Source organism: Balaenoptera musculus, chromosome 7 (assembly GCF_009873245.2).
Source record: "Balaenoptera musculus isolate JJ_BM4_2016_0621 chromosome 7, mBalMus1.pri.v3, whole genome shotgun sequence".
In the NCBI taxonomy this organism is placed as follows: domain Eukaryota; kingdom Metazoa; phylum Chordata; class Mammalia; order Artiodactyla; family Balaenopteridae; genus Balaenoptera; species Balaenoptera musculus.
The window spans coordinates 87,026,706-87,048,068 of record NC_045791.1 but is presented as its reverse complement, the minus strand read 5'-3'; the positions used below and the strand labels follow the sequence as shown (position 1 = coordinate 87,048,068).

Sequence of the window (21,363 nt, the reverse complement as noted above, 5' to 3'; positions counted from 1 at the left end):
AGGTAATCTCCATATTCAAAGCATTCAGAATCTGAAAGTTAATGGGAGATAACTGTAATAATAATTTTAAAAACTTCATTTACTGAAAAGAAACTCAAAGTGAACATATTGACCTCAGTACACAAAAGTAGTTAAGTTAGAGATCAAAATACTTGAGTTCTTATTTCAGTCCTTCCACCTACCCTGCTGTCTGAGGGCCAAACCCAATGATCCCTGAGGTGCCTTGCAGCTCTGACATATCTTGATTGATTGGAAAGCCCTGGCCTTTCCAAGCATATCCTTTTAAGCTTGGCAAGGCCATTCCATGCAGAGTGAGCGACCTTCTAGGAAGTAATTTGAAGTATAATAATGGCCTAAATGCCTCAAAATATCACCTCTACTGGGATGCCATAGAACTGAAAGTTCTGGGATTTGTACTAATCCTTTGCATTAGGACTTTGTCTCCTAAAAATTCTTATCAGAATAATAAGTTGTCCAAATATAGTAGCATGTTAAATCTCATTATCAATTAAGTATGCACTTGATTATCAGCTCAGCTAATCTTTCCTAGGCCCTAAAGTAATGTAGAATTGTTGCATAATTAGGTGAAGAAAGGTTTCGAGAGGAGAAGGGTAGATCCTGGTGAAGGCGTCCAGACCATTTAGCCATAAGATAACTGAAGTGGCAAAGGTATAAACACTTTTGACCTACTTTAAGATCTGGCCAAAAATTGGCAAACTACCATATCCTGAAGCACTTAGTTAATTGTAAAAACTATAATAAACTATGCTTAAAGTAACAAAACAAGACCACATACATTTAAATCATATATTTCATCATTTCCATATTAGAACACCTTGCAGAGACAAAATATTAGATATACTTATTAAGAAACATCATTGTCTATTTAAATATATACTTTGTAACTGTAATAGATCTTGATTCATTATTAAATATTCAGTTTTAAGTGACTGGGAGAAATATAACAATTTCTGGTGAGAATGTTTTAATTAAATTATGTAATACTCTTTCTGTGCCCCAAAGAGAAGAGCTCTTTGCATCTAATGTCAACACAAGTCATATGTTAGGTCAGACACTGGGTCTACAAATATAATTACTGGCTGATGGATAAAGTTCTTGAGCAAATAAAGATCTCTGTGAAAAACTATGCGGGAAGAGAAAAAGTCAAAGTGTAATTCATTCCCCAACCCCAGTAAGAGACTCAATTTAGTTCATGAGGATGAAAATGATAAAGGGATGACATGATAAAATGAAAGAAGATGGAATCTGTGGTTGAGACCCACATTTGAGTCCTACTTCTACCACTTAATAGCTGTATAAGTTGGGCTACATGTCTCTGAACCTCTGTTTCCTAATTTGTAAAATTTTTATTATGACAGCATTTAGTTTACATAGTTCTTAGAATAATGGAATTAACATGGATGAAACTGAAAAGGCCTATGTAAATATAAGTTATCACTTTACCAATGTGATATGGACCACAGCCTAGCACCATCATTCCATGTTCATCAAAATTGATATCATGCTCCTGAGGGAAAAAAAAAGGAAGATGTGGAAATTATTACATTATTCTTCCCTCTATTTAAACTGTGTCCTTTGAGTGTGTCTTCCCCATTCTTCCTCTTGCTGATATGCATCCTCTATTAGTCTTTGGGAATCCATAAGTATAAAGTGTTATACAAGCCCTACTTATTCATAAAAAAAATTATTCAATATTTTTAATTAGATAGTCATGAGAAAACAGCATAATTGTATGATCATGTAACCACTGTCTTTATCTCTTCACTTGTTTGATTTCACCATCTTAGGGCAGTTCTTAAAAGACTGAGTACAGAAACACATCATCACATTCAACTCACATGATGTCACTGTTTATTACTAGATAACCAAAGACACACAAAACGTATTCCCCCACGTGGACCATTTACTAAATCTAGAGCTTTCTTCATTACAGAAATTTGGCAGTTCCTACCTGACCATTGTAGGTAACATAGAGGTAGTTTGTTACTGATGGGTATTCTGCAGCCAGTGTATCAATCTGCAAGATAAAGTAAATAAATACTTACATACATAGGGATTTTTACTCCCCTTATTATAATTTTTTTTCAAGAATACTGTGGAATTTTTTTTTTGTTCTGCATTCATATTCCTTTAACGTCCATTACTATCAAATATAAAGACAAGAAAAAGGTATGTACAATCCAATTGCTTTCTAATTCTAAAAGTGAGAGGGGAGAAAAAAATAATGATACAATTTAGCTATCACTTGGGCAATGAATGACAATACGCATTCCAGAGCAACAGATCATTACATAGTACCTCTCAGGAAGACAACAAGGTGGTCATATAGTCAACTGGTTATCAGGAAAACTTACCCAACCAGCTGTCTAAAGCAACTGCAAATAAAATCTAAAATCGAAGCAAAATGACCTATATATAAGGATGTCTTTGGTTTGCAAATTAATGCATAGGATTTAAGTTACCTATGGCACTGAGCGATGGGATGACATAAATACCACAAAGCATGAGGAAGAAGGGAAGAGGACAAGATCTCATTGAACATATTTGGAAAGAGTAAATCAGTTCAGCTCTCAAGGGCCAGGAGCTCAGCTTAGTGAGCAAGAATTTGGGGCCGACAGGGCAAACTAATGTAAGGCAAGTGAGAAGGAAGAAAGATAAGAATTGCTGAGTAGAAAATATTCGGCATCAAGCCTGAGACCTAAGGTTATGTGTGTGCCCCCTGAGCACATGGGGAAAAGCCAATGATTTTAAAGGACAAATCCCAGCTGGTGGTACTTTAAGCCAAAGCATCTCTTCTACTAAAGACCCAAAAAAAATCACAACAGTACACCTATGAAAATTCTTGTGTGATTGTCATGAATACTAGATGAGCTCATTATGCCCAACCCTAACACAATGAATACTAAATGAACCATAATGATGGGGCACTTAAAATAAAGTATTACCCTGTAAATAGTCAGTGCCAAGAGAGATGACTATTCTTTTCAAGAGGGTCAGTCACTACACTAGGGCATTTCAAGTCCTTCTATTATGCTAAGGATTTCTCTTACTACAGATATATTTGCACGTGGGTCAAAAAGTAGGAGAGGTCATTTTGATTTTTTTTTTTCATTTAGGCCAAGAAAATCATGTACTCACTCTTCCCTTTATATCCCAGTGTCCCTTCACCCTTTCCCCTTTAAAGCATAAATCAATCCTGTGCTGAATAAAATAAGTGACATCATGGGCATCAATTGAAAAAGTAAAATCACTTTTGAATTCCACCCCTTTTTATTGAAAATGGCTCTATGAATTGGTGCCTACATTTCACCCAAGGAATCCTGGGAAGAAAGAAAAACTCCTTTTCTCCTTTACCTGTTTAACCCAAGGATGAATGTTTTTCTTTAACCTCAGCTCCCTTGTCTGGGCCTCAGTCAGCCCGAGGCATTTTGAAATCTGCTTGTCTGAGAACCCAATCTCCTTTGCCTTTTTCAGGGTTTCTTCTGTAATGGACTCACTAGAATTTAATGAAAAAGAGGATTCAAGTTTAGACCAAACACAATAAGAAGCAGTGAACTATTCACTTTCAAAATCACCAAAGGCTCCTTATTTTCCAACTTCAACATACTTAGGTCTCCTGCCTTTTAAAAATACACGAATAACCAACTAAATGGTCTAGCCTCTATGAAGTCTACTATTTGCAATACTGACTTTCTCAAACATGTGGTTTCCCACTTTCACACCCTATGCACCCTCTTCTCTTCTTAATTCCTGAAAAGTGACTTCTGCACCAAGTGTCCTAATGAATTTGCTCTTTCAAAAATAATCAGAACCTCTTAAATCCAGGAGTCTTTCTTAATTTTCATTTTCTCAGTCTTTCAGCATATGTCCCTTTTGATGTTCTATTCTTTAAAGATATTTTTCTCTGGCAATAAGTTGCTTCTCACCCTATTTTATTACAACAACAATTTACTGTGTTTTTTCTCCAAGGCTCTATCCTCAGTTACCTGCTTACATCTGGCTACTTTCTCTCCCTTCCGAAATTTAGTCACTGTCATTGGCTCATAATGACTAGTTATCCTACATAACTAGTTGATGATTCCCAAATCTGTAGCCCCTTCTCCAGTGTCTGACCTGTGTTCCAGGTCTTTATGGGCTTTGAGAATTTCTTCATCTGCGCATCCCAACACGGCATCAGACTGGGTATCCTCTCCATAAACTGTCTCTATTTACTAATGTTACATATCTGTCTGTGTTGAGAAGATAGTTCTGATTTTATGATTATTTTCCACTGAAGCCAGATTTGTCTCCTCACTTTCCCCATGCTCATTTCCACAGTGTAGACACCACTCACGTTATTTCTCTCACCTGTAATGCCTTTGACATTCCTGTCACCCACCCATCTTCTCTCCAGCTCCCAGCTTCATAGGTCAGCTAAAGCCAGGGCTCATCCTCGAAGCCTTCTTAGTCTGCCCTAACCCACAGAGATCTTCCTGGGTTCTTAACTGACTCTTTTACAGGAGCTAGGGGCATAGTTGGAATCATACTGTTTAGCATGTATCATTTCCTGATATTTTTAATGTTTGTTAGCTTTTATTCAGCAACCAGACATTTTTCCTGCTAGATTCAAGTTCCATGAGGGCAAAGAATACGTTTGGCTCATTTACCAGATTATTCCCAAAGCTTAGCACACTGTCTGGCTCACAGGCAGCATTCAATAAATATTTATTACATGAATGAAGGAAACTGTAACCCTAGAGTTTTTTTACTTTATAGAAAAGACAAAGAAGTTATTGAAATCAGCTTATAACTAGAATTCAAAATGTACACAAAATAATTTGCAAAGGGTCGAGGTACAGAAGAATTAAATACTACTCTAAAAGCGTCTCTAACCAAATAGCTGTGGCCAAGCTGTTTCAAGCAATAGTCGATACGATAAAATTCAGTTATAACAGTTTGATAGTCAATACAATGAAATTAAAATATAACAGTGTGTTGTCAGAGATCTAATAATAAATAAAACATTTTCATTGAAATTCTGCTAATAGAATGCAGTTGAATTAAACCTACTGCATTTTGTTCATTCTATCCTTCAATCTTCTTAATTTAATTAACTCATATTCTGAGTTTACAGAAGAAGCAAGATGGTACATTTAATAGCTACTTCTCTGGCTTTTTTATATCAGTGTTAGTTTGGATTTCTGAAGCTACAGGTCTTCCTAATCAATTCACTTTCTCTATGGTACCTACTTTGTCTTGTCTCTCAAATCCATTATTTCTCCCAGTGAATTTAATTTCTTTTTTCCTATTCCCATTTTGATTTCTCAGTCTTCTCAAGTATTTGATAAGCATTCTCTCAGAACGACACATTTTCCTGTCCAATTCCTGAACACAGTCTATTAAGTATTATTGGTCACTTACTATGTGCCAAGCACTGTGCAACCTACATGCTATCAAATATGGTAGCCACTAACCAAACATGACTATTTAAATTTAGATGTTAATTAGTTTAAAATTTTTTAGATTATTCAGAGCCACACTTTCACTAGTCACATTTCAAGTGCTCAATAGCCATACAGACTAGTGGCTACTATATTGGACAATGCAGATTATAGAATATTTTATCATCACAGAAATTTCTACTAGACAGTGCTGCTCAAGACGATACAAAACAGTATTTGAGGTAATGCAGTGATAGAGAGTGATTCCAAACATTTTGTGAAGAGATAAGCTGTGTAGTGCAATGTGAGGTCAGAGAAAGGAGACAACAATATGAGTGGTTGCACTTGAGAAATACTATGGCAGTAGAGGGATGAGAACAGAACCATAAAATAAGTTCAGGTTTATACAGATGAAAGGAGTTGACAAGGCAAGGGCAACTGCATTCGCAGTAATGAGAGGAAGCAATAGGCATGGCAGGCATAGGAACATACTGAGGATTTGTAGTTGGAAAGAGGTAGTAGGACATTGTGGATGGTGAAGGCGGGGCAACACTCACTGTCATTTCCTTCATTAGTGCTTTAACATTTAGTGAACAAGTGCTCTGTGTATCAGAGCACTGTCCTACGTATTTTGATGGAGAGATAAAATATCAAATCTCCACACTTAAGGAGATCAGAGTATATAAGAAGGCAAACAAATAGCCATTTCTCTGATAGCACAGTGAGAGGTGCTGTGAGGAAGTGCTCCCAGCTTCTACTGGGGAAGTCTGGAAAGGCTTTATCCAGCAGGTGACTGCTGAGCTTCTGAGCTTCTTGAAACACCCAAATTTATGGCGTTTGCCTTTAGTTTTGCAAAAAAAAAAAAAAAAAAAGTTTGAGATGAAAGCAGAGGAAAGATTTTTTTGTTGTTGCTATTGCTATTTGTTTTATAAAGGCATATTCCTACTCTCCTTGCCAAGACTATATTCCTAAACCAATTGCTCATTTGCTTATGTGCAAGTGTGCATTCAGCCTCAAAGTGGAAGTGTTTGACAAATAAACAATTTTCCTAAATTAAAACTTTGGATGATGTTCTTTTTTAATCATGACTTTCCTGGATGGTTTCAAATCATGTTTACCTGTATGAGGAAAGGCTACACATTTTCTCTGTGATCTGCAATCTTATTACAAACACAGGTATGAAGCTTGAGTTAGGTGGAGAAACACTGTGCATACAACATTGAGCCAATTCTTCCCCGTAGATTTTTTTAGCTACCTGCCAGAACATTTTCCCATCATTGTGGGTTGGCAGTAAAAGGAAAAACAAGCAAAAATAGATTTTCAATAAGACATTTCTTTATTATTGCAAAAAACTATCTGAGGCAAAACCTATATTATGTTTCTATATCAACAACCACACTAACTAAAATGACTAAATCCTAACACTGAACAGCAATGGTCTGGACACACATAAGAAACAGGCCTTGAAAAGAACAATCACACCTATAATTATGACTATGGACTAGCACAAATGCAAGTTCTTCAAGTCCAAAGATAACCAGAAGTAACATATTTATCTTTAACTCTTCCGGTGAGATATTTTTTTTTTTTGCTTTGAATGATTTATTTTTTATTTCTTATTATATGGAGGATCAGTCAATTCTTCAAAGGCTGCTATATTGCTTTAAATAAAAATTATACATAATGGTATTAAACAAACAAAAAAAAGAAACCATTTAGATGCCTCAAATTTCTGTTAGGGATGCAGTAAATTTGCATTTGTTTTGTCCACATTCAGCAATGCAGTCTTTTCTATTGCTGAAATATGCATAATTCCTCTTATTCTTTTCCACCAAAAGAGTCCAGTAGAGCATATAAAGACAGCTCCAGCAAATATACACAGACTTCCTCCTCCATCCACCAAATAAAATTGGACTCTTACCAACAAACAAATAAAAAAAAAAAGAAAAAGGAAGGCTGATTGATAGAATTGGCCTTGTGCATACAAAAGTAAAGTGAATTAGTTTTGTGCTCAGCTCTATGGCAAAGAAATAGCTAAGACTAACTCAATCATTACTGCTCCCCATAGCATACCCACCTCAGAGAGTTTTCATTATTTAAAGGGGATGCTGAGAAAAGCAACAGTAACACAAAATAATGAATGACAGAGTTTCAGAATGGGGGTGAAAACTACTTCTCCATAGACACCTGCTCAGGTGAGAGTTCTAAAACAGATGCTTCAATCTAGACCTACAAAGTGCATGTTTTAAGCTCACAAGCTGATTCTCAGAATATTTTCTTGGTGAGCCAAAAACTGATTTAACTTTCACTCAGTATTCAAGTAACTAGATCAATAGCATGATATGATATTTAAACATCTTAAAATTAGGGTGTATTAAATTGGAATGGCATATGAATATATTCATGTTCATCTATTTCAATTTGAATGCAAATATTGGGTAGATATGTTCCTATGAAGTTCCAAGTAATACATCTTCTACAGTATTTCATTCATGGCTTCTCTGGTTATTAATTTCTACTCTTTAGACATGTTTATGAAACAGTGCAAAGCAGTTTGCAATCCTCCTCCCTGAGAAAAGAGATGTTGATTCTGACCCACCATGGCAGTTACAAAGACACAGTCAAGTTAGATTCCTTCCCACACTGACCATGGTCCTAATTCTGTGGGGTACCCCTAACTCCAAGACAGGACATAGGTGGCCGCTCTCCATTATTTCTCTCATTCACTCTCTCCACTGTTTCTGCATAACACAAGGTTGGCTGGCATGTCATTACACACAGAAGAAAATTCACTTCATTCCCTACTTGTTCTGATACAAAATTTTATTCTGAGTTCCATTATAATAAAATAAGAGAAGAGACAGTTTGAAGACATGATTCATTAGCTTTGCGCCAGTGATTTAGATAAGGTTAAACCTCTTCAGAGTCAAATACAAGATGAATAATCTTAAGTGAACATAAAGCTCATTTAACAATGTGATTTAGATATATGCTCCTCATCTTTATCTGCCCATATTGAGTGCCCCCATTTTGTCTGCTAAAAGGAATTCCCACCAGCGTGAGATTTTTTTTTATATCAAGCTAGGTAAAAGCTTGTTTTAGGGACAGGGCTATAATATTTCTATTTTTTTCAAAGGAAAATGAAAACCTTAATTTGGAACAAATTCAAAACAGAATAATTACTAAAAGAAAGATAAACACTGAATTTGTAATTCAAAACTGTTTTTGAAACCTCAATAGGAAATGCTCCATTTATATTATATTGTAAATCGAGGAAGCATTATACCAAGCGAGAAATGTGCTCAGCTGAATGGAACATATTGCACTAAAGAACACAGTGTTAAAATATGTATAATAAATAAATTACCCTTCTGTTATTTGATATGTATTTGAATGTACTAATATGTTTATCTTTACTCCTTTGAACATGAACACATTAAATCCATATTTCAGAACCGTGTCCTCTAAAATATACTACATATACAAATTTTCCTTCCCCTACCAGCTTTCCTTGCTTTCAGAGTTCAAGGGAAAACTCTTCAAAGGTTACACTTTCATCATTGCATAATAGATTCTAAACAATTAAACACAGAAACCCAAATAGCCGTGAGCCTGGCCTTTTCATAATCTTCAGTTTTTCTCTACTTAGCAGCACAAAATGACAGTCTGAAATTTTAGAGGGGGAAAAACATCTTAAAAATAGATGATCAGACTTTTACACGCCCTGACATCACCTTTTAACGGTTAGACAGGATGGCTCAGCTTCTACAGCGACAAGCCTCTCATGTGATCTCCCCGTTTTATAAACAATACAAGCCTCTCTCCTCTTTCTCCTCGACTTCCGATGTAGATTTTGTTGTTGTTGTTTAAAATTCTACCCTACCCTGTCATCTCTGAAGCTTCCGCCACTCACACTTAGTCTTCAATAATAAATGATAAAAGGAAATGGAATAAATTCCCCTTAATGAGGAAATTTTCACCTGGCACAGAGGAGCTGGGGCAATCTATTAACTGACTGGAGGAACGCCTGCAGCTTCGCAATTACCAGGGGAGCCCGCGTACTTCTCTCGGTCCTCTCTTCCACTTGACTGGCTTTTATATTTATTTTGTTTTTATTTTTGGCTGTGTTGGGCCTTCGTTTCTGTGCGAGGGCTTTCTCTAGTTGTGGCAAGCGGGGGCCACTCTTCATCGCGGTGCGCGGGCCACTCACTATCGCGGCCTCTCTTGTTGCGGAGCACAGGCTCCAGACGCGCAGGCTCAGCAACTGTGGCTCACGGGCCTAGTTGCTCCGCGGCATGCGGGATCCTCCCAGACCAGGGCTCGAACCCGTGTCCCCTGCATTGGCAGGCAGACTCCCAACCACTGCGCCACCAGGGAAGCCCTTGACTGGCTTTTATCTGATCCACCAACTCACAAGTAATACTAAACAAATTTCCCTCCAGATTGCACAAACTCTAATGTAAAAATGAGTACTCCACTTGGCCCACAATTATGGGATGGGCTTACAATTTTATTATTATCTTCTTTTAAAAAATCCCCCAAAAGGCAGAAGCTAAGAAAAACACTAGGCCTGATGTTCAGTAATGACACCAGTTTTAATAAGGAAAGAGAACTGAGAAAGATGTATGTGCTCTGTTCCAAGACCCCTCACCAGCCTCTCCCCTGAGTTTTACAGGGCTTCACTGATTATTTTTGGCATTTCACGGGTTCAAGACCATGCCACAATCACAATAATGCAATCAAATGGAGAAGTTGTCTTCTCATTTTTTCTGTCAAGGAGCCAGGTTGTTACCTCTTTCCTTGAGAGAAATGAAAAAGACATTTTTCAAAAGCAGCAGCAGCGTTTAAAAAAGCAAAGGATAAAACCCAGGAAATAGGGTAAGTACTACTATTTTCTCTTAATTTTTGAGAGCACCATGCCTTATTTCTGTACAGCAATGAGGTCTTTGGAAGAGTTAAAGAAAACCTTGATCTGTATCTCTCATGTCCGGGACAAACAGTGATCCGATGTTCATGTGAAACCATGACAGTATGAAAAGTATTTATTAGGATCTGTGTTCACTTAGCACTATCACAATAATGCTATAAAATTGCAAGTGCTGATTTTCAAGGGATGACACACTTAAAATTATACTTCACCTTAAAGGCTATTACAAACAACAAAATCAAAACCTAGAAGAAAACCTTATGAGAAATTGATACAGTAGATATTTTTAAGTAGGCAATTTTTAAATTCCTGAATCCTATGTTCATTTTTAACCAATCTTTAGTGATTCCAATAATCCAGAAATATTGTTATATAACTTTTAATCTGATAAGCTCATTTATATACATCATTAATATATGATGATTATAACATCATAATTATATTCTATGAATACCAAGTAATGAAAATGGGGGAAATAACCTAATATAGGTTAGGTTAATCATAATTTTTGATCCTTAATAAATCACATTTTGTATCTCAGTAATCTCTAGTTGAGAATGCTGTGACTCTCTTTCTCTGCCCTTGATTGTTAATGATGAAAAACAAATGGAAACCACCTAATCACAGTAATAAGACTTGTCCATTAGTATTTAAAAAAGTGTTCTGCTACATTCAAAAGAGCATGCTTCTACTAAGGAAATAGCTTTCACCTGATCAGATTGAGCTAAAAGGCAAAGTCTATACTATGGAATATTGCTTCTGTTATTTCTGCTTAGAAAATTTATTTATAATTTTAAATACACTCATTGTATTCTTTTTCAAAAATTAAGAGGATGTATTCAGTAAGCAAAATCCTGGATTTTTCCATGAATATAGGTTTGTTATACATCCAGAATTTAAATCCAGCAAGATAAAAAGAAATATTGTATAAGGCCCCAGTAGAAAACTGACATTGAATGAGCATTCTTTGATGTTTTAAAATTTGTTATTTCATAATAAGTTTATTTGGAAGTCCTACATTTTAAAACTTCTCCATCATCTTTGTTTAAAGCAAGTCATGTTTCGACAGAGTAGTTTTCCAAATACCACATGTTGTCCAAGCAACAAATGTATAACAAATGTGTAACTTTCTTTGACTTTTAGAAACTATTACTTAGAATCTTATTAAAATTATTTACTTAAGTGAAGCCTATCTACTGATAACTACTGCATAGATTTTTTTTCTTCCTAAATGTAACTTATGTAGAAATAATTTTTCACCAAATTTTTCTAGTTCTTAAATGAGAAAATGTAAGCCTTTTCTAGAAAGGGGAAAAATAAGAAGCCATTTCTAGAAAAATTGTAGAATTAAATGTAGAAAAATGCAGATGTAGAAAAATTCTAGAATTAAATTCCTGGTGACATGTCACACTAGATCTATGTTAATTTGAGGATTACTATGTACATGGAAGTCAAAAATCTTTATCACTGAGGGTTTTTCAGAAGAAGACATATAATACCCAGATAGCAAAAATTCTCATCCATTTCATACTAAAAACTATATACTCAAGAACTGAGTGAGTAGCTCCCTCTTCAAGTTACCTAGAGCAAAGTATGGTCAATTAAACCAGACCATCCGCTAAAGATAGGTGGTAGGTAGGGTATGAGGCAGTATGGGCAATATCAACACAGCCATGTGATGGCCATTAGGTTATCATTACTATATTTACATAGGCAAATAGTGCTTAACTGCCTACTTCAACCCGAGATAGGCCAATATCACTGACTGAATCTAAAGTCAGGCTTCAACTATGCTGAGAAAAAAAATCTCGTCAATTAAATGAAATAATAAACATGTCAAGTGTTTAGCACAGTGCAAAGTAGGTAATAAGTGCTTCATAAATGCAAATGCCAGAAGACAGGAAAAAGGGAAGGAGCAGATACAAGAGAGGAGAAAGAGGAAGAGAAGGAGAAGAAGCAAAAGGAGGGGACTTCCTTAGTGGTGCAGTGGGTAAGACCACACGCTCCCAATGCAGGGGGCCCGGGTTCGATTCCTGGTCAGGGAACTAGATCCCACATGCATGCTGCAACCAAGGAGCCCACGTGCTGAAACTAAGGAGCTGGTGAGCTGCAACAAAGGAGCCCTCCTGCCGCAACTAAGACCCGGTGCAACCAAATAAAAGAATAAATATTAAAGAAAAAAAAAAAAAGAAGCACGAGGAGTTCAGCAGAACAAAACTGGCAAGTCACCTAAACGTGGCCTCAGCACCTCAGCTGTTCTAAGTCTCTTCCCTCTCTCTGTAGCATTCCTGTATCCAGACCTTGAGGGGTGAGGCCCACCATACTTTGTATCCCCTGCAAAGCATAAATGATCACCCAGACGTTTACTCCGTTGTTGGGAGGCAAGGCCACTGCCTCACTCCTCAAGATAGGCATCTAGCGGCTCCCAGGGCACTAGCGGAGGTTCTGCGCCCATAAAGGCATCTCAGGTATGAATGAGAAGGTGAAAACTCCTGAGGGCCAGTGAGTGATTATCAAGCGTCTGTAATTATAGCTCAGGCAGACTATTTTGTCTACATTTAATTTCCATTGTACACTTCAGGAGCTTTTAACTCACACCCGTGTTAACATGGAAGATAAGGCATTTACATTTTATTTAAAGAAAAAAATATATGTACATGTATGTATGTGTGCATATATACACACACATATATATATTGTCTCATAAATACAGAAAAATTTAAAAAGAAAATTCTTATGCTAGCTCTCCATACTCTTGAAAATTCTGTTTACATCTTTTAAAGGTGACTCACCAAGGCTTTCTGCGTGCCAGGCCCCCGCGTTTTCCTCACAAGGGTTTAGAGAAGGGCACATCTCTTACAAGGCTTCTGCTCTAAGTGGGGTCAACAATTCAGGCAGGGAAACGCGCAGCTCACAACTTGACAGCTAAGGAGGAGCTGATCTTCAGCTGTCTGATTTAAAAGTCATATCTCTACAAAGAAGCTTTTGAAAAGGGTTAGCAACTAGAACTGAAGGCAGAAGCCCTGGGCTAGATTTCTTGCTTTCCTCTGACTGGTGGGACATAAAGTATGACACACAGCTCTGTGTGACTCAGTTTCACCACCTACAAAAATAGAATAGCGATTATTTTCCACCTGTATTATAACAGAAATTCACCTTAAGGTCACCAGAGAAATACAAATCTCTGTACCATAAGTGTTATGATTATATATTTTTCGCCTTAATCTTCTTTGCTGGTTAATTAACTCAGAGCCTGCACTACCATTGTACGTATTTATGAATATTTCTCATAAAAAGTTTTCTAGAAATTTGCAATTTTGAAAACTTAGATAAATTTTTAAATCAAAACTAGGTAGGGACTTCCCTGGCGGTCCAGCGGTTAAGACTCTGAACTTCCACTGCAGGGGGCGTGGGTTTGATCCCTGGTCAGGGAACCAAGGTACGGACAAAAAAAAAAAAAAAAAACTGTGTAAATTTTGGCTTGTTCTCAACAGGCAATAGAGTTTATAATGTCCATGTAAGTATTATAGTGTTTGTTCCCAGTATATATAATTTCTATTTGACTATAAAAAACAGATATATCCCCTTTTATTAGAAAATAGTCATTCAGAGACTTTCTAGCTAATTAGTAAATATATAGTCACTTAAATAATGAAAACCTAGAGATGCTGATTTCCAGTGTCTTCCAACACAGAGTTTATATTCTGTTTATTTTATTTTATTTTATTTTATTTTTTGGCCACACTGTGCAGCATGTGAGACCTTATTTCCCCGACCAGGGATCGAACCCATGCCCCCTGCACTGGAAACACAGAGTCTTAACCACTAGAAAGTCCCCAGAGTTTATATTTTGGACTACACATTTTCCAATTAATAATTTTGTGGGTCCCTTGAGCAACCAGGAATTGTAATATATTTTCCTCCACTCCAATCTCCCTTCTTTGGCATGACTGAAAAATTCTGATTTTCACTTTCTACCAAAAATATTTTTATTTATTTAATGGGAATATTATCATACAAATATTATTGAGATTTTACTCTATGCAAGGTCAATTTCCAAGAAAATACGTAGTATATAGAGAATTGAAAATCATTCTTATCTGTTTCAGAACTGACACTATTCTTTAGAATGGTGAAGTCCATTCTTCATTCACAGAAATCAGCAAAAGCTTTTAAGAAAATCTTATAATAAAAGTATATTAAGACATGGTATTTAAAATTTGCCCTAATGGAATTTACAGATTAATTGGAGGATCCTCCTAGTATGTAATAATTACAGAACAATGAGTGAAATTGTGTGGCTCCAACTATAACGTACATTGAGCAAATAGGCAGATAGTATTCACTTTAATTTCTGTTCACAGCCTTAATTTCCTTATAGTAAGATTCTCATTTTAATGAAATACAGCATAAATATAACAAAATAATAGCAAACACGATTTGTCACTTCCTGAGTACAATTCATCCATTTACCTACTTCTTTCTCATTGCACATTTGGTTCTTTTAGTCTAGCTCCTACACTTTCCTCCCCATCATCAAATTTGGTGGACTTGCTCAATTCTCTCCCTCTCTGCTCTCCCTAAACCATGACATATTGTTGACAGTGTCTTCCTATTTATTTATTTATAATTTTCTTTTCCCTTGGTTGCCATGGCATAGAGATATATTGAAGGAAAGATGCTATCCTTGTATTCCAAAAGTCCTGAACTCAAATCGTGGTTTCAGTGTGCACTTCCCCTGAAATCTTGAAAAATTTATTTAAATGTTCTGAGTCACTGTTTTGTTTATAAAATATGGGGTAGGGTTGCATACCTTCTAAGAACTCTTAAACTGTGACTTATATGAGATAACAGTACACAAAGATCTTAGAGCTTGTTGGTCCATTAAAAGCATCCTGTCTTATGTATACCTACGTGTATACAAATCTTCAAAAATAGATTACAAACCCGTTGAAGGCAACTAACAATATCATTTGGTCTAATAACAGCTCCTAATAAAGAGAAATGTCATCAAGCAAATACACAACCTATCATGCTGAGATCACAGATGTTGACATATGGATAATCTATTAAATCCTGGCTATTAATAGATACATACATACATACAAATTATGAGTATATGTTATTTCAAACCAACTTAAGATTTTGAGAACTATCGAACACATAAGAATCAATAAGCAGAAAATATATAATATTTATTTTATGAATGATGTGAACATCACTCTGAAAACATTTTAGGTGAAACATGCATCTTGCCCATGCCAGACTCAAGTTCTCTCTCACACTTTCAAAATGCATAATTATTTGTTAAAACTATGAAAGCACTGTTTAAATAATTAATTCAATGAGGTTTCTCAGAACATTAAATATTTGATGTAAAATTTTATTCACAATATACCTGATATAATAAATTATTAGTTAGAAAAATTAATAGAGGCTTGTCAAATCTGTGGCATCGCCTAAAATATCACATGGAACATAAAAACAAATTAAAAATAAAATGTATTTTTGGCATTATTTCACGGGCATGGAAATTCCCACAGTAATGCTCCTCTTTTCCAGAAGAAAAACTAACCTTTTTATGTAAGGTCCAATATTTAGTATTCTTGAAGAGGTTTATTAGATAAATGGTTTAGGGTATGAAGACAAACCATAGGATACTAATATGTAGTAACTAATAAAATTGTTTTCCTTTAGAGTCAATTACTTTATACATAATATATATTCATCTTAGCAGCACGGCTAACTAGTAAAATAAGAGAATATATATTTTTTAAACTAGAGTGAAACTGAGACTTATAAATATAGTGTGAGTTGATAGTGAAGTCAGAGGACATAACCTATTCTCTGCAAATCAGATCAATGGGTTCCACTAAAGTGTCCAACCATCTCTATTCTCATTCTACATTCAAAACAATAAACACCCAAATACTTAGTGTGTATATACATATATATATATATATACACACACATATATATACATTAGTGTGTGTGTATGTATATATGTGTGTGTGTGTGTGTGTGTGTGTGTGTGTGTATGTATATATATATATATACTTAGTGTGTATATATATGTTCATATATATATGCAGGTTCACAGACTGGGGTGGAGAAAACAGCAAATGGTATCACAAGCATATATCATAGTAAAGGATCATAAAAATTATAACATGTGATTATATGTTATATATAGTGAAATGTATATTTTTCTCTAAATTGCTTCTATATTAAATACCTTTTAAGGCTAATTGTTTATTGTTAATTTTTTCTACCAAAAAGTATAAATTATCATTAGAAAGTAAAGTACTGACCCTTCTCTGTCTTAAGCTTAAGTTTTTTTGTTTTTTTTAAATTTTTATTGGCGTATAGCTGCTTTACAATGTTGTGTTAGTTTCTGCTGTACAGCAAAGTGAATCAGCTATACATATACATATATCCACCCTTTTTTGATTTCCTTCCAGTTAGGTCACCACAGATTATTGAGTAGAGTTCCCTGTGCTAAACAACAGGTTCTCATTAGTTATCTGTTGTTTACATAGTAGTTATGCCTAAGTTTTAATGATTTTTAGGTGACACTTTTCCCTAGAAAACTTCAATCAAATACAAGCACAAAACGTTCTTGTCTGGTTTTGCCATGCCTCGTGAACAAGTTAAATAAAAAGTCAATAGAAACTAACGTGTGTAGGAGAGGACATTCAAAGGGAGTGTTCCAGCTAAGGTGACGCCTGCATTATTACATCTGCCAGAAGTTTGTGGCTGCAGGGAAATGGCCAACTTTACTGAGCTCAATTTAGCACTTGAATGCCCAAGTGGAACTCACCAGGCTTGCCCCAGATTGTTTTCCTAAGCTATAGGCACACCTATGACTTTTCAGCACTCACCAATGGATGTAGTTTATCACATTGAACATAGTGATGTTCAGATGAAAATTAGGCCCTTCAAAAGCACACTTTCCTCTTTTTTTACTACATTGATTGTAGCAATAAGTGGCAGTGAGGGGAAGAGAATATTATCAGAATTAAAAGTTAAAAAAAAAACCAACATATGAGCCTATAGAATAGTGGACAAAAGCAATTTTTGAATAACTTGCACATTAATCCATAGTAAATTAAGTTTATATCAATCATTAATAGAGAAATAAATCCAAAACTTAGCCACATATATGGTGTAAACTGTATCACAGTGGTCATATCCCCTACTTTTGAACATCTAAAATGGATGAAAACAGAGTCCTTTTAAACAGTCAAGCATTATGTTGCTAACATAAATAGCAGCATTGTGCAAAGAAACAAAACAAAACAAAAAAACACCAGAGAGCAAAATGGACCATACTGGGAAAACTGCCCAAACTGAATGAAATGCAAAAGAACAAGCAGTCATCATAAATGGCGGAAACTTTCCATTTGGTGATTTAACATGGTACAGCACAAGCAGTGGATGGCTGCCTTCTTTAAGCTAATCATTGAAAGAAGGATTCAAAACTTAATTCAACTTAGTTCTAGCCAGTAAAAGAGCAAAATTATACAACTTAGGCAGGCATAATAAAGTTCTTCAGCTACACATGTCAGTCAGAAATAGCAAAAGAAGCTAAAAATTAAAATAAAGAAAAAAAAAGTTAGAAGGAGTTATAGGCAGAAGATAGGCAGGTGCTCAAAGCTGGCAGTTAGCATATTCACATTTTTTCTTGCATATTCAGGTTGTTTTTTTTTTAAGTATCATGACTGTCTTTCAATCTAAAATTGTTAATCCAACTTGATATTATAAATAAAAAGGTTTGGGGTGTAGTGTCTTGAAATAGTTCTTGCCCACAAAGAAGCTTTACTACAGTTGACTTCCTTCCTTCCATATAGTGAAAGGGGTTCAACTGTGATATTTTTGTACCTGTGCTTATCTATTTATTACTAATATTGTTGAAACCTTTATCAAATGTTCTAGTTCTATGATGATGGGACTATCATCCCTTTATTAAATACTGTCACTATGCTGGAAGTGTCTACTGCATGTAGTCTGATTTCCTCCAGATGTTATATAATTCACCTTTCCACCTTTCCACATCCCTAAACATATATATATATAATATATATATGTATGTGTGTGTGTGTGTGTGTGCGTGTGTGTACACATATACACACACTTATATATAGCATAGGGGTTAAATATAAAACATCCTAGGCTCTGGAGTCCTGCTCAGGTTCGATCTCAATTCTGTCATGTATTAGCATGTGATATCAAGTACGTTGCTAAATATCTCAGAGCCTCAGTTTACTACCTATAAAATTGGGATAATTGCTGACTTTCTTAGGTTGTGGTAAGGATTAAATGAAATAATGCAATTAGAACAGTGCCTGATATGTAGTCAATAAATTCGTTGATCATTATCTTACACTTGCAAGGCGTTTGACGGAATCAAAATTCAAGTTTCTGTATTAACAGATAGAGTTCTAAATCCATTCTTTTGTTACTTTAGAGAACCAGCTGTATCAAAAGAACCTAGCTGATTAAGACATTTGACATATTTATCTGTTTGACTTATACCTGTGCTTCTGTCCTCCAATCCAGTTCTATTTGCGTGACTAAAATTGAATCTGTCTACGTACTAATGGAGGAAAGGATTACAGGTGAGACTTCTGTAATTTTTAATAGATCAAAATAAATGCATTTTTCTTCTAGTGAAAATGCTATATGGGAGGAGCATTATGTGTAAAAGAGTCAGTGTTGGTAAGATGAGTGAGTATGGGGAAAATAGATACACTAAAGTCTGGATAGCTTGGTAGTGAAGGCCAATGAAGAGAGCTTTTGAAAATGTTGCAACTACACTGAAAATTCTGACAAGCTCAATTTTTCTTAAACTACTTGCAAAGTGATCTGGTAATGTGAAGTTAACAGATCAAACATATGAATCCCAATGCATATGTATAATAGGCATTGGAATCCTCCATGATAACAACTCACATCACATTGAGTAAAGAGAAACTTTTCAAAACCTAAAGAAATCCAATGTGAAATATGTTATCACTCTAGATCGATTCATTCCACTACACTAGCTTAAAAATTTGGGGAACTGCCTAGGACAGTCAACTTTCCTAGAATGCCCTTGGGAAGCAATAAACAGTTTAAGAAGAAAAAGAGAAAGTCAGTGAACTGAAGTATAGAAGAGAAATTTTTTGCTGAAGCTGTCTGAATAATGATTAACACCTAAGTTGGTAAGAATGGATATTGCTCTGGAAGTTTCCAGAGGGTTGCCATTGCTGTGATCATGTATTGAAGACAACAAACTGAGTTCTGATGGAAGCAAGCACTCAGAGCTGGAATGCTGAGGGATACTGAGTTGATGATTCTAACACCTGTCTAACTTGGCCCGTCACCCTGAAGAAGACTGGGATTTCATACTTCATCCTCAACATGATACATGTTTATCTCCACCTTTCAAGGAAGTAAGAAAACTGTAATTTCTACTTTCTCATAGACATGTAAAACTCATCCGTTATTTCCATAATGCTAACCTTGTTACAATCATTGTTTTTTTTCTCTACTCCAGTCTGTGGACATTCACATATATACCTAATACGTGGGTATATTCCATTTGGAAGTCAAATTCTGGACTTCCTTTCAGGTGATTATATATAAATACAAGTAACAGACTGCCATCACTCTAAGTGCTATTCTCATCTTCTGCTAGTGAATGTATTTATTGCATTTTAGAAGAATTTTAGCATGATTAACAACCGTAAAGTGGGAATTTTTGTTCATTGTTATAACGGAGTGCTACTGATCTTTTGATAAGAATGGCATTTGCATCACTAGCTATCATTGCTTCCTTATTTAAAAAAAATAGTTCTGGTGTTAAAATAAGTGACAATGCATCATAAAGAAAATTAAGAAATGATACATTGCAAAATACATATGCAAATGCAAATCGTGACTCTGAAAATGAGGCTTAAAATGCATATATCTAAAATCACAAAATACTGTTCAGTATAACAAGTAGCATTTTCATTTTCAGGGGGAATAAGAGAAAACTTTCTTGGACACTCATCATGTGCCAAGGGTCCTTTGCATTTATATCACTTAAGCTCCACAACAAAACTATAAAGGAGACATTAGCAGGAAGCATGTGAGGTTGGAGAAGTGAGGGAGGTGATGTGCCCATGATTCTGCAGTGGGTAATACTGTGCACCCACCTAATACTGTGCACCCACCCACCCTGCAGTGGGTAACACTGTGCACCCACCCACCCACCCTGCAGTGCGTAATACTGTGCACCCACCTACCCACCCCGCAGTGGGTAATACTGTGCACCCACCTACCCACCCTGCAGTGGGTAATACTGTGCACCCACCTAATACTGTGCACCCACCTACCCACCCTGCAGTGGGTAATACTGTGCACCCACCTAATACTGTGCACCCACCTACCCACCCTGCAGTGGGTAACACTGTGCACCCACCTACCCTCCCTGCAGTGGGTAATACTGTGCACCTACCTACCCGCCCTGCAGTGGGTAATACTGTGCACCCACCTACCCACCCAGTGCACAGGAAGGAACCAGGTGAAACTTCACCCACGTCTAGCATTCTACACTTTATCCTCTCTTTAAGTTTCTCCTCTCTCCTAATTAAGATCCCCATTGCCCATTTTTCCAGAGACTTATAAGAAAATTGCAAAGGGACCTGGGCACATTGGTACCAGAGACATGCTCAGGCAAGAGAATTTGGGGGTCGGCCCAAATCAGACCCAATAAATAGCTACTTCCTGGGTCTACATCTAAAGTCAGCCTTTCGAACATGGGAGCAGTAGAAATTTTGAAACAAATCATAGATAAAAAAGAACCAGCTGACCTTAACCTTCCTCCAATATATAACTCAGCCATATAATGCTAAATGTTATTAGATAGCTATTACTGTCGGAGCAGTATCTGCCTTGATGACCAAGCCTCTCTGGATAGTTAGAGGCTGAAAAAAACCAGAAGATGTCATAATCCAGGCTAATCAGGAA

The 21,363-nt window shown here is 36.0% G+C and overlaps 1 protein-coding gene across 1 annotated transcript in view; it reads right to left on the bottom strand.

Moving 5' to 3' along the window:
- Positions 1 to 21,363, bottom strand: part of CPS1 (carbamoyl-phosphate synthase 1) — a 144,369-nt gene that overhangs the window by 46,817 nt on the left and 76,189 nt on the right. The window contains exons 22-24 of the mRNA XM_036859099.1: positions 3,376 to 3,517; positions 1,973 to 2,038; positions 1,465 to 1,528 (exon numbers count right to left, since the gene is read on the bottom strand). Coding sequence (XP_036714994.1) covers positions 1,465 to 1,528; positions 1,973 to 2,038; positions 3,376 to 3,517 — 272 coding nt within the window. The remainder of the gene's footprint in view (positions 1 to 1,464; positions 1,529 to 1,972; positions 2,039 to 3,375; positions 3,518 to 21,363) is intronic.